Raw genomic sequence first — 15,234 nt, forward strand, 5'->3', positions numbered from 1 at the left:
CAGTTAACTCTCTTGCCTTGGGAAGATGTAAGCTGACACGCCGTGATATAACGGGAATACTCACTCACAATTACAGCTGCCACTATGACTATTGCTACTACTTCTAATACTAGTCAACCGCCTCCGTGGTCTAGTGGTAGAGCGTCCGCCAGGACAGGTTTTATCCCCAGCCGCGTCATGCACAAAGACCTTAAAAGATAGTACCTGTCTGGTGCTCGACATTAAGGGGATAAAACCAGGACACTGGTCGGCTCGGACTCAGTATATTGTGTCTGAGTGGTGAATTCCTATTAAAGGGCGGCATGGTATCTCAGGGGCCAAGCGCTATGAAATCGGCATCAGTCCGGACTAATACACACAAACACGTGCATACACATCGCTATATAAGTGCAATAATCTTGGACACACACGCACGCGCGCGCACACACCCCCACGTGCATGCGCCCCACATCACCATTTAATTCTAGTCCTACAATTATTTAAATCAAAGTCATATAGCTGCAATAGTGCTGAGTGCGGCGCTAGACAAAACAATCTTTATTGCACCATTAATATCTCATTACTGCTACTAGAGAGCTGGAATAGTGCCGAGTGCGGCGCTATACAACACAGTCTTTATTGAACCATTGATATCTCATAAACGACTGCTGCTACTTCTACAGCCACTATTACAGCTACCACTATGACTATTACTACTTTTATGTCTACTGTAACTACTATTACAACTACCGTTTCAGCTACAACTATAATTAATACCATTTCTGTCACTATAGCAGTATTGCCAATACTAGTCCTACAGATACCACTGTTAACAACACAGTGTGATCATCACCAGCAAACTGCTCCCACGTTGTTGCATCATTGATACCTCATTAACATAAGCCGCCAGGTGTGTTGCAGTTCAACACTCACCAATGTCAAACTCAGAAAACAACATCCAGCACACTGGTGCACATCTCCATGTAATGATGCAACCACCTTTCAGTGAAACTCGATTATTTAGCTCTCATCAGTTGCCTGGCAACGAAATAGACACCTCAAACCGGAGATGTTTCTGAACTTTACAAGTTGACGCGTGTACGTACAGACTGTTTGTTAACTAACAAAGTTGAAGGGGGCAGTAGTGACACATTTATGCGTGCGTCCGCTCGCAGCATGCTTGTATAGTGATGTCAGCCACTGGCTCTATGTTATCTGTGTGAGCGGTATTCAGAGTGCTTCCCTTCCCCGCCAAATGCATCAATGGAATATCGGTGAGTTCACTATAGCTTGGCGGGTTCGACCACGTGGTATATCGAGGATTGAACGAACAGCTGGCGTCAACATCACAACCAACGTGGACGAGAGGAGCGATGGACGCTGAAGGTGAGTTTTGTTAATGTAGTAATTAAACGGTATGGGTTATAACTTAGTTTAATAAACACACACGGATGTATGTTGCATTGACGTATCAGTCACAACTTTAGCAGATCAGGGATATTGTTAGTGTCCGAAGCCCAACACTTCCTTTCTGTACGGTTCAGCTGCTTTCGCTTAGGACGAAAAGCATTGATTTTACTGGGATGACCCTTGACTCTTAGGTATAGATTCATGCCTTTCTTTTAATGGGCGCTTCATATGTACATATGTTTCAAATGCTTTCTGACCACATTATGAGTCTAGTCGACACGCTCGACTGCCAGCATCCATAAGTCAAGTATTTCATCAGCCAGTGCACAGACACGGATATGTAAGGTTGAATGGGAGTGGTGTAAAAACATTCAATTCACTCACAGGTCGGGTGCTTTATGAAGTTAAAATCGCTATCTGACACTGTGAATACATCACTGTGAACAAAACGAGCCTGAGGGTGAGCAGGTGAAAGATTTGCAGTGTCTTGTTACTCCGGCTAGAAAACAATGGTTAGTTGAGGTTAACTTGACATGCGTATATATATATATATATATATATTTAGTTGAGGTTAACTTGACATGCGTATATATATATATATATATATATATATATATATATATATATATATATATATATATATATATATATGTATGTATGTATGTATGTATGTATGTATGTATGTATGTATGTATGTATGTATGTATTTGTGTGTATCTATGGATGTTTGTAAATATGTCGTACTGTCCTCTTGGTACTGCAGGACGGAGTGAGTTCATTGATCAATATGCTCATCATGTTTACAGTTAAACGCACACATGTGAGATCCGTTTAATGATTTCCATAATCAATTTATTTCACTAAAAGCCAAACCCTAGCTTCAGGAAACACAATTAAAGTACGTTAACGTCATTTTCCCGACAGAAGTCTAAATACAGAGATATCGTTACTTTGTCTGATAGAGTCGTCGAACCATCAATGGCGTTTCCTGGTAGCATAACATGTCGAAGTCGGGTTACGCTGGTTGCCGTGTTGATGGATATTTTCTGCTAGTTATTTGTATATAGTTATGTGTCTTGTATCCCATTTGCTCCAGGCAACATGTGCGTTATATTTACCAGGGACCGTCGACACTCTGCCAAGTCAATCATAAAGCTGTTTTCAGCCGAGTGTACTAATCACAATAAGGTATTAACGTCTTATGGTGGAGGTTTGATGGCGTTATATAATTGACCCGTTCATAGCAGTAATATGTTTGCTGTGACGACCCGACTCATAGTGATAGCTGGCCCTCTGAACACAGCCATACGTATAGCTGTGGTAGCGTAGCTCGGATTTTACTAACTGACATCCAGTAGTCCCTTTTATGTAAATTGCATTCTGATGGAGCTTGTGAAGGCCGGTGCAATATCGGACTTCAGTAGAACATTACGAATCGTAGTTATGTGTTTGTGCGGATGTCGGAAATAAGGTAAAAACGGAGCAGTACATACGATTTTGCATACAATTATTTCGAAGCTGCTTCAAGCACTGCCAAACCTAATGTAATATTCTCCCCTATAAGAGACTGTCATATCTGTGCATGTCAAACGTTGGTAATCACGCAAACCGCTATTGCTATCTCCGAACCCCGTACTCCAATACTACTGATATAGCCAGGCCCCGTTAAGATTCGGCTAGAGTTGGTCTTCAGCAACCCATGCTTGAAGGAGGATGCGACTGACGGGATCGGGTGGTCAGACTCGATGACTTGGTTGATTGCTTGTCATGATATCTCAACTGCTCATGATGTCTGTCACTGGATTGTCGACTGAATATTTACAGACCTCCGACATATAGCTGGGATATTGCTAAGAGCGGTGTTAAACAACAACTTACAAATAACAGCCTTCATGTGTGACTGCGACGGTTGTCAACCCAACCTGGCCACGCCTATACCACAATTATCAGTCAGTACGACAATCCACAGGCCTTTCAACTGACTGTTAATCCGCCCTTCCCCATCAAGCACCCCCCCATCAAACTTCATTTACCCTCAGCCCCTTTGTATTCTCCGTGTCACTAATAGAACTATCATAAAGTTGACAGTACACCATGTTGGCAACTTTGAAGTACCGTGTCTGTTGCTTGATATGATTGTCTGCTCCATCTGTGTTGGATGTTTGTTATTCTGAAGCAGATATATAAGTATTTATATTCATATAATCATTGGATAGCTCATCAGTCCGGCACCATGACCGTGGAATATATTAAATAATAATAAATAATAAATAAATAAATGGAATAAATAAATCTAGAAACGCATACAAATGCAAGTCTAGCCAGCTCAAGCTAGCTCTAAGGGAATTTCTTTTTATTTCTAGAGTCAAGAAGGATATTGTGTAATATAAGATTTCAGACAAAATGTTAGTCTACTCACCCATGTGATTCTTCAGATAAAGTGTAATTGTTGTTGAACAATGCACTAAATGTGGTGTTAGTAAAATCCACCGAATGTAATTACGGAACAATTATTCCTGCTTAAAGCATGGTATAGGATGACGTTTTCCACATGGACGATGTTGCTCTTCGCTGTCGTACATCGGTATGCAGGGGACACAGTGCAATTCGAAAATGCATATATCAAAACATACATGCGCCATTGCTATGGAGAAACGATTAGTATTCTATTCAGATACTACGTTGTCGGGCGTTGCCGACTGTTACAACAGGTTTGCTCTGACATAATAAGCAATCCAATCCTGGCTATATCCTAATTGTCGTCCATGGTGTGTTCGAATGCTTTATAGCATCTGGAAACATCTCGACTGCTTGGAGACATCGTTTCAATTATTTAAATTGTTTTAAAACAACAGTACTTTGCATTTTATAAAAACACACACTGTAACATGTGTTTAGAATGGAAACACGTTGTAAGACATGTTTAGATCTAAACAGAATAAACATTTTGTGTGTTCTTTCTATACAAGTTTAGGGTCTAAACACACTAAATAAGCTATCGCTTCACAGCCTAAACATCACCTAAACACAACATCCCCATAATGTAAACATGTTTAGAATTTTAAACGTTAAAACATTTTTAATTACACTTCATTAAACGCTAAAAAACATAATTTTAAAAATTACCGACAATGAATTACAAGTTATACGGGCCGTTCACATATGTAGATACTAAACACGTTTAGCTGTTAAACACAATCCTAAACATGTGAAAAGTATGGGGCAAGGAACGTGTTTAGGTTTTTGTTTAGGATCTAAACACATTTTTACAGTGCAGTGGGGCAGCCTAGTAATCAGCGTTGGCTAGTCACGTGCAGTACCCGTTGTCCATTTCTTGATGTCCCTTGCCTGGATATTCCTGGGATATTGGCAAAAGTGGCGTAAAACCCTACTCACTCACTCTACTAAGATGACTGGTACATTCCAGGCTGTCAAATACCGGGTATAAAAAAATTAATTGATGTTTCAAGTTTTTATATAGAAAATGAACAATTCACACGACAGTTACGCAGGTTTATCAAAGCATATGGGTGTTGTTGTTTGTTGTTTAACGCCACAATATTCCAGTTAAATGACGGCGGTCTGTAAATAATCTAGCCTGGACCAGACAATCCAGTGATTGACATCATGGGCATCGATCAACGCAACTGGGATACGATGACATGCATCAACCAATTCAGCGAGCCTGACCACCCGATCCCGTTAGTCGCCTCTTACTACAAGCATGGGTTGCTGACGACCTCTTCTAACCCAGATCGTCACGGGTATCTAAGCATATGGGTGAGAATTGATATCAGTGAGTTGTGTAATGCCTACTACAATTGAATACAGCCTTTCTCGCTTACGCATTAGATACAAATAATAAATCAATCTTATGAATGAGTTAATTGTTGTTAGTTGTGGGAGAATGGGGAGGATATATGAGCAACATAGACATATGTCATCAGACATATTAGGTCATTCAACAGCGTGCGTGGAATGTTGATCGTCACTAGTGTTGGTTGTGTTTCCCGCTGCCGAGCTAAAGGATAAGGTTTACTGGCGGATTCTGAATTTAATGAACTTAGTGATTTCGATGCTTGAAACATAATACCACCACTCTATTTCGAGGCAGGGCATAGTAAAGCATGGATATCTGTAACCCATGCGACCCGTGTATAGCGCACAGGTCACAAATCAGGTTCGGTTGTATACTGTCAAGGCACAGCTGTGAATGAAAATCAAGTGCACACTGATCCAGTGACAGGGATAATAATACTGTAGCACATTGAGCATGTCCCTGTGTGCTGTGGAAATACAGCGCGATATAAATAGCATCATCATCAGCATCGCCGTCATCATCATCATCATCATCATCGTCGCCGTCATCATCATCATCATCATCGTCGCCGTCATCATCATCATCATCATTGTACAGTTGTGCGTTAGTGGTTATTGCATCATTTGGTTCCTACCCACTTGCTTTGGTATAATTATGAATTGACACATATCTAGTTACTATTGTTCTCTCATCAATGTTCCCTTTCTCACTGCCGAGGTTCTGATGAATGTGGATATTTATTTACATACTACTAAACACTAAACTAAACACGATCCTTACATGCTTCATTTCGTTAATACTGCAGTGAGAACAGTTTAGTAGTTTTCTTGACATTTTGACTTGCATTATTGGTACAACAAAAGCTATATCTAGTAATGTCTCATGTATAATTTATAATTTCTTCTTGACAGGGAATGCAAGTTTTGGGCCTACATAATTGAATGTCTTGCAGATAATGCACCCGTACCCACTTATCATTCTCATTAAAGAAGGGGCGGTCGGGTAGCCTAGTGGTTAAAGCGTTCGCTTGTCACGCCGAAGACCCGGGTTCGATTCCCGACATGGGTACAATGTGTGAAGCCCATTTCTGGTGTCCCCCGCCGTGATATTGCTGGAATATTGCAAAAAGCGGCGTAAAACCACACTCACTCATTAAAGAAATGTACTGAGTACAAATTACAACTGCAAGTTAGAATTACTCCGGTGTTTGCGTACCAGGTATTTGGCGTTTTCCGTGTTCGTTAAGCCGGGAGTGTTAAGCTGGCACTGATAACGTGCAGCCTTCTACCCCTCATCTCCTGGATCCACGGGGTTTAACTCGCACCACATATATACTCTAGCATGTCGGAGACTGGAAACCATGTCTGTCCACTTAAGCCTGTATTGGTTACTTTCACATGATTCATATTTCGCTCTGGTGACAGAGTTGAAGTGTTTAATCGGCAGATTTATGAACACATGCCTCTTTGATGGAGGGATATGTACTTAGCGTGCACGTGCTTCCTTCGTGGGTTGGTAGGTCCCCTGACCTACTTTGGTAGTTTGTACACAGTTGCTAATCCCAGGTCGGCGAGAAGGTTAAGTCTAAGCTCTGTTTAGAATGAAAATGCTGATATGTAAAAGGGGATTTTGTAATTCTATCCATACGCTGCTCACGGACCGGAAGGATGATCGCCACAGCCACAGCTGTTGCCATGGATACCAGACGGCCATATCAAGGTCAAGTGGGGATTTGATGCATGGCAAGATTTACACGGTTGGCGGGTTACCCAACTGCTAGTCTCAGCAAATGTTGGTTTCGGTGCTTATGTTTGTTATCCTTAGCTTGCTGTGGCAACTGAGAGTTTTCCTCGGACGCAACGCCATGTTGTATTTGAAACACTTGTTTTCAGATATCTATGACATTCGTGAGCAGAGAAGATGTTAATTCAAGTATTATGTTTTCGTCAGTTGGTAGTGTATGGGCAAATTAAAACATTTTGTCACAGTTATTCTGTTTTGGAATCTGCTAAGGAATTTAGTGGGACAAGACAGACGGTGCGGCAGGGGCGTCCAGGTACCCGGGGTACATAGTGTGACAGAAGGATTCACCCAGAGTATATAGTGTGCCAGTCGGATCGACACACCCAGGGTACATAGTGTGACAGAAGGGTTCGCACACTCAGGGTACATACATGTAGTGTGACAGAAGGGTTCACACACTCGGGGTACATAGTGTGACAGAAGGATTCACACGGTATATAGTGTGCCAGTCGGATCGACACACCAAGGGTACATAGTGTGACAGAAGTGTTCGCACACTCAGGGTACATACATGTAGTGTGACAAGGGTTCACACACTCGGGGTACATAGTGTGACAGAAGGGTTCACACACTCAGGGTACATACATGTAGTGTGACAGAAGGGTTCACACACTCAGGGTACATAGTGTGAAAGAAGGGTTCACACAGGGCACATTGTGTGACAAATATCCACACACACAGGGCACATAGTGTGACAGAAGTATCCACACACTCGGGGTACATAGTGTGACAGAAATATCCACACACAGGGCACATAGTGTGACAGAAATATCCACACACACAGGGCACATAGTGTGACAGAAGGGTTCACACAGGGCACATAGTGTGACAGAAGGGTTCACACAGGGCACATAGTGTGACAAGGGTTCACACAGGGCACATAGTGTGACAGAAGTATCAACACACTCGGGGTACATAGTGTGACAGAAGGGTTCACACAGGGGACATAGTCTGTCATAAGGCTTCTCACAGGATACATGGTGTGACATGGGGAATTTCATGTTGCACAATAATAATGGCCGTCATGGCAGCTATCATAATATGTCTGTCTGTTTTATATCTATTGTATTTGTTAAGTCATCCTACTTGAACCGGTCCCTATGCAGAGACGTAAGTAGATGTCTTGGGATCTCTCTAGTATTTTACTGGATGACTTGGAAGGTCATTATCTCTGCTTATGAAATATGCATACAGACTTTGTATGCCCCGAATAAATTTAGCTTTAGTAAAGGTTATCAGACTAATCAGACATCCACACCATCGTTGACAAGGTCGGCAGTTGAAACATCGTTTGACTTTGTGAAAGGTCAAAGTTGAACAAAGTTTAAAAAAGCAATGATCATAGGTATTGTTTGCAAATGACTCACTGTGTGTTTTACTTCTCTAAAGGAAGCGTATGTGGAAAACTCAAATTGTGACGTTTTGAAGGATTGATAACTGCCAATTATCATAACATTGCTGCTTTGAAGTTTCGCTGTCATTAAAACAGCTTCTATGCTTCGTATATCATTTCTTACGTTCAATCGCTACATTATAATGTTTATATTATATATTCATGAATTAGCTTAGCAGTAGAGGAGAACAAAATACACGAGTAAACTTTCCTCTTGTTCAAATGTAAAAAAAAAAAACAACCTTTGACTACGATTCAGCAATATTGTTTTACAATCAAGACTAATAGCGAGAAATAGGTACTTATTTGGCTGCTGGAGGGATTGTAACATATATGAAAACTTTGAGATTGATTTGACTAACAAGTGTCACGTGACCCATGGTTGCTCAGGTATGAAGGAAAAACTAGGTCAGGTTTGTAGGACGAAGAGATCAAAAATGGCAGGTTATTTGTTTTTGTTTAGCGGTCAATGACCCCAGGGAATCTCAAGCACGGGATATGTTGAGTGCCTAATATTTTGCCTATATATTCTAATATGCCTATACATGTATTTACCGTTATAAGTCCTTTTGATAATGTCAGTCCTCTACAACTTTGGCATTGCGGATGTGAAATAAATAGTCACCGTTTTATCACGACAATGTTGCTTACATCTCATTTAAAGAGGGCCGGTTAGTTAGTCCAGTGGTTAAAGCTGGGTTTGATTCATGGTGTCCCCCGCCGTGTTATGTCCATCATGTTGCTGAAGGAACGATCATTTGATATTTTCGAGGGAGGGTGGGAAGACATCGGGGCGATCATAGGTTTTTGGTTTGCCTGCCGGACCCAACCCTCCACGCATGCGCTATCCGTCTGTGTCTACATCACATTGCATACATTGCATTGCGTGTGATTTGGACATAAGATAAAAGAGATCGATGATTTTCAGAATACCAGTTTTACGTCATAGTGCTTCGAAGCACATGCCATTACAGATGTATTACCAGTTTAGATCTACCAATTTCCCATTCCCTTGTTTAAGTCCTCGGTACGATTAGTTTTTTGTCTTTTGATCTACAAACATCCTCGTGTATATCTTCTGTTAATGAGTAAGAAAACAGAAATATATCACCGAGGCAATTTACGAAAAGTAACATTTTAAAGTAATTTTTATTTTTTTTCATTTATTATAGCATGATAACGTATTCCAAACATTTTTCTGCTCTATGTCATCACACAGTTACTGAAAATGATAGGGTTAAATGAAAACGATTGTCAATGTATAGTTTTTTTTAAAGTTTTAGCTTCTAATCCTAATATGATTAGTCTATTGTGATGTTCTTAAGCCTCTTTGAACTATCGAAAAAAATAGGGTTAAATGAAAACGAAAGTCAATGTACAGTTTTATAAAGTTTTAGCTTCTAATCCTAATATGATTAGTCTATTGTGATGTTTTTAAGCCCCTTTGAAGTTCTTATCACAATTCGCTGTACAGTGTTACGTCCTTTAGGCAACCGTGTAAGACACCTATGATAGTGGGTTCGAATCCCGGGTCTTACTGATACCGGTTCTAGATTTGTCATACCCGTGCTCGTAGGTGTCATCAAAGTGGGAGACGTCGACGACCTGCATCACTTCGGTCTGTCCTCCCACATCAAGCCGACACGCTTCAAATGTGTTATTGCCATTGCATTATATCTAGAAGCCCTACGTAGAAGATAATAGGTCCTCAAAAAGACATAAATAGCCTTGTGCACAAAAGGACGCTTCCGAAGCTCTGCCGACTGCGCCGCAGGCTTTTATATGACACTAATATAGACAATAATTATACAGCCCTTAGTTCGCGGCCTATGGCTGTGTAAGTGCAGGTTTTAGAGCATAGTACACGCGCCTAAACTTCAGCTTCATATAATTAACTCAAGATGAAAAAAATGAAATGACATTCAGGTAGGTTCGACAGGAGTCTGGAGTAAGTAGTGTATGACTTAATGGCATCGAATAGTTATATAGGTCTGCCAGATGACAAACACCTGCTACGGTAAAAGAAGAGAAATTGCTAAGATGTCTAGATATTGCATTGTGATGCATGTATTGTCAATTTTAATCATTCTTCGACCGCTTAATGAAGCGATTCGTGTCTAACATGGCATAATATAGAAAGCCTCTATCGACCAATGCAAGCTGATGATTCAGAACAAGACGTTGGCAGATGTGTTCGGAGACACCCCACGCGCATGTTTTTATTCGACGTCGGGGAGCACCTTTAGAATACAGTACCACAACTTCTCGTGAGGACAATCTTTGCCGAAGGTCACATTATTTAGTCGGTGTACCTGGCAACAAAATAAATAGCACATTACGTCATAGTGTTTTGTGACGTGTTTGTGGTACTGTATTCTAAAGGGAGGCCAATTATACATGCCAAGCTACTTGTGTATATATGATGAATAATTAAAAATATATATATATAAATGTGCAGGGTGTTAGAGACTCGACGTAAACAGTCGTTGTACCTGGACATACGTGTATTTGCAGGATTGTAGAGACTCAACCTTTACAGTGTTTGTACCTGGACATGCCTGTATTTGCAGGATTGTAGAAACTCGACCTTTATAGTGTTTGTACCTGGACATGCCTGTCTTTGCAGGATAGTAGAGACTCGACCTTTATAGTGTTTGTAACTGGACATACGTGTATTTGCAGGATTGTAGAGACTCGATGTTAGCAGTTGTTGTACCTGGACATACCTGTATTTGCAGGATTATAGAGACTCGACCTTTATAGTGTTTGTAACTGGACATGCCTGTATTTGCAGGATTGTAGAGACTCGATGTTAGCAGTTGTTGTACCTAGACATTCCTGTATTTGCAGGATTGTAGAGACTCGATGTTAGCAGTTGTTGTACCTGGACATACCTGTATTTGCAGGATAGGAGAGACTCGATGTTAGCAGTTGTTGTACCTGGACATACCTGTATTTGCAGGATTGTAGAGACTTGGTGTTAGCAGTTGTTGTACCTGGACATACCTGTATTTGCAGGATTGTAGAGACTCCATGTTGGCAGTTGTTGTACCTGGACATGCCTGTATTTGCAGGATTGTAGAGACTCCATGTTGGCAGTTGTTGTACCTGGACATGCCTGTATTTGCAGGATTGTAGAGACTCGATGTTAGCAGTTGTTGTACCTGGACATGCCTGTATTTACAGGATAGGAGAGACTCGATGTTGGCAGTTGTTGTACCTGGACATGCCTGTATTTGCAGGATAGGAGAGACTCGATGTTGGCAGTTGTTGTACCTGGACATGCCTGTATTTGAAGGATTGTAGAGACTCGATGTTAGCAGTTGTTGTACCTGGACAATTTTGTGTGTTTGTGCACACTGTATAAAAAGTGTTAACTAAGCTTTTTAACGTTAATATGGTACAAAGTTCGTTGTAAGTCCTGGTGGCATATGTGTTATGTAAGTGCCTGTGTTTGTTTGTGTGTTTCTTGGTTAACACCAGGCAATCCAGTGATTGACATCATGAGCATCGGTCCACGCAATTGGGATACGGTGACATGCATCAACCAAGTCAGCGAGTCTGACCACTCGATCCCGTTAGTCGCCTCTTACGACATGGCAAGCATGGGTTGCTGAAGACCTATTCTATCTTCACGGGTGGAAAGTGCCTGTGAATATGATTTGCACATCTAATTTCAATAAATATTATACATTTTATCCATATTTGACTTAATGCCCAATAATATTCACTTTATTAAAACATGTATAAATTCTAAACATGTTTAAACTCTAACCATGTTTCGATTATAGGGATAGGGTTTTGATTGTGTTTTTTATTGTGTTCATGTGTTTTGACCCCGAGTGTGGTCAGGATTTATACACATTCCTAACCTTGATAAGATCTAAACATGTCTTGTATGTGTTTGTATTCTAAACACATTTAAACTGTGCAGGCTCTAATTGGGTCTGTATTATATTAAAGTGATGTATTTGCCCTTGTTTTAGGCACACACGATAACGGTGCGCGTCAAAGAAATCCGATCCCATCGACCAACGGGAGCTCGCAATCCGGGTCAGGTAACGGAGAGGATGATGACTCTGGTGAAGGGGTGGAGCTCCAGAAGAGCGTGGGACTCTTTAGTGGGATCACCCTTATTGTTGGGACCATGATAGGTAAACGCCATGATGTCAGATGTTTTGTATGACTGTAAATAATCGAGTCTGGACCCGATAATCCAATAATCGATATTTTGAGCAACAATCTACGCAATCAACTTATTGCAAGTCACCGAGCCTGACCACCAGGTAAAGAAATCGCTTCTTATGACAAAGTTGCTGGGTACCTATTCTAACCCGAAATTCATACGGGGTCAAAATAACATGATATTGTAGACATGAACATTTTGTATGGATAACAACCTCGAGCTCTTATTTGTTCGTAACGACATTACTTCTTGTCCCGTCATCAGATGAATACTGAGTAAGCGCGTGTAAGTTAATATATCCCATTGGATTCCCACTTATTTGGTTATCTTTGCATATTAATCAGTAATCACCTGATGACGTTAAAGTTGTTACAGTAAACTACGGTTATAGCGAACACGCTTATAACGAACTGACGGATATAACGAACTTACTTTTTGGTCCCGACTACTTGCTGTAGTCATGCTGTATATGTACTTATAACGAACTACGGTTATAACGAGCTAAAATTAGTAGTCCTGTTGAGTTCGTTATAACCGTAGTTTACTGTATTCATGACACGTTTCATGCCTCCTCTCAATTTCTCTATTTCTTGTGTCCCTTCCGTACTATTGCCGGAATATTGCTAAAAACGGCGGAAAACCACACTCACTCACTCACTTCCAATATAAATGCCTATCACATATATGATATTGAACATTACATCGAGTTCGCCAGGGTGAAAACTGAGGGGTCAAATGACAGGAGGAGGCTGGTTTGATCCTGTGCCCTTGGTCAAAGTCATTCTTTGAGGCCCTTAGTCGTGCATGGTCATTGGTGGTTCAAATCCAGATCCTGTCTTATAATGATCCTTGGTTTGTCATTACCATATCCATGTTCTCGGGGTTTATCAGATAGATAAACATGTACGATGTGTGGTACACTGCAGTAAAACTAGCCCACTTATTCCTGAAATCTGCACTTCCTTCAAAAACGTCAAACGTCCCTGACGCATTTCGGTACAAGATATCTTCTCAAAATAATACGAACCGTTTCTTTAATCCTTTTCTTTTCACACAACGAAATTCTTTAAAGAAAACATGTGATAGGACAAGTTCAGAATGTATTACGATTATTATTATTAAGACAGTTTGTCTTACATTTGCATTTCTTCGTCTAGGTTCGGGTATATTCGTGTCTCCCCGTGGCGTTCTCATTGGCTCGGGGTCGGTCGCAATGAGTCTCATTGTGTGGGCAGGGTGCGGAATTCTAGCCATGATGGGTAAGTGGTGGTGCAAGGGCCAATGGCAGTCGCTTTCCCGTGTAAATAAGGAACCGCATTTAATATCCCAAACTGGCTGCCACAGGAGACATCGCTTGACTGGCACCAATCGATGTATTATAAGAGATAGTGCTACAATGAAATTGTATCTCATCGGCTACCATGATATCACAATTAAATGACATCACTATTCTCTCTGCCACGAAAGACGGTTAGCGGTACAATTAACGCTCAAGACACTGGATATTACATAGAGAATCTCACCCGAGTGTCTTTTGATATCAAATATATCATGACTTTTTCCACTTTTCAACGAATGTTGATATATTTTATATGAAAAGCCACGAGGGTGAGATTATATTTATCATCCAACAGTGGCAGAGCCATTAGTGATGTCATTTGATTGTGACATCATGGTAACCAATGACGTCACAATGGTCTGCAAAGCATTGTGATGCAATTTCATTGCAGCGATATCTACAATGTAGATATCGTTTGATCTCACCTAAGCGATATCTCCTGTTGGAGTCAGTTTTGGATGATAATATTTATTAACTGAAGAAGTTTAACTAGAATCTCACATTTGTGTCTTTTGATATTAAATATATCAAGACTCGTTGATAAAAGTATAAAATAAAAGAAATACCATCGGCAAGCCTCGGATACTTGTAACTTGTCGTCTTGATACATGTGATCTCGGAAGAAACTCTGCTGGGATTATCTATACGTATTCATGGGATTGAATGTGTATACTTTCATTTACAGGTGCTCTCGTATATGCCGAGTTGGGTACGGCCATTGTTAAATCCGGCGCCGAGCATGCCTACCTACTGCATACGTTTAAGCCAATGAGCAAATGTTGGGGACAGGTGCCTGCCTTTCTGGTAGCTTGGCTCGGTATCTTCATCATCAGACCGTCCATGTTTGCTATCATGGTGCTCAGTCTCGGGACGTACGCAACCCAGCCCTTCTACACGCCGTGTGAAGCCCCGCTCCTTGTCAAGAAACTCGTAACATGTGCAGCTATGTGTAAGTAAACGACAACCTTATCGTCATTTATGTCTACAAGCCCGACCTCTGTCACAGGTCTGTCCCTATTAATTTGTACTCAGTATAAGCCTTAAGAGGGCCTCGCTTGCCGTCAGTGAAGGTACGAGGCACCTAAAGTCGATCGGGATCCCAGAGAGGCCCAGCTTGACGTCAGTGAAGGTGTAGGTCACCAAAGGTAGGCCTCCACAGGTTTCAGAAGACAAACAGAAGTACTTCAAGAGGACAACTCCCCCCCCCCCCCCCCCCCCCCACACACACACACACTTGGTTCGCTAGGAGTTTGTTCTCATTGTATGTAGAATAACTACGGTAACCACTACCTTCCCTAGCTTCA

General features: G+C 41.2%; 1 protein-coding gene across 2 annotated transcripts in view; it reads left to right on the plus strand.

Annotated features, from left to right (window-relative positions):
• The first annotated feature begins 901 nt into the window (after nt 1-901).
• LOC124135352 (b(0,+)-type amino acid transporter 1-like) overlaps nt 902-15,234 on the plus strand; it is a 37,627-nt gene continuing 23,294 nt past the window's right edge. Inside the window, exons 1-4 of one of the 2 annotated variants that reach the window (XM_046500646.2) lie at nt 902-1,365; nt 12,392-12,559; nt 13,749-13,850; nt 14,616-14,879. In XM_046500646.2, the coding sequence (XP_046356602.1) occupies nt 1,353-1,365; nt 12,392-12,559; nt 13,749-13,850; nt 14,616-14,879 (547 nt within the window). In that variant the 5' untranslated portion in view covers nt 902-1,352. Of the gene's footprint in view, nt 1,366-12,368; nt 12,560-13,748; nt 13,851-14,615; nt 14,880-15,234 lie in introns of both variants that reach the window. The other variant, XM_046500647.2, reaches the window with a different exon arrangement.

Source organism: Haliotis rufescens, unplaced genomic scaffold (assembly GCF_023055435.1).
Source record: "Haliotis rufescens isolate VD_foot unplaced genomic scaffold, xgHalRufe1.0.p SCAF_19, whole genome shotgun sequence".
In the NCBI taxonomy this organism is placed as follows: domain Eukaryota; kingdom Metazoa; phylum Mollusca; class Gastropoda; order Lepetellida; family Haliotidae; genus Haliotis; species Haliotis rufescens.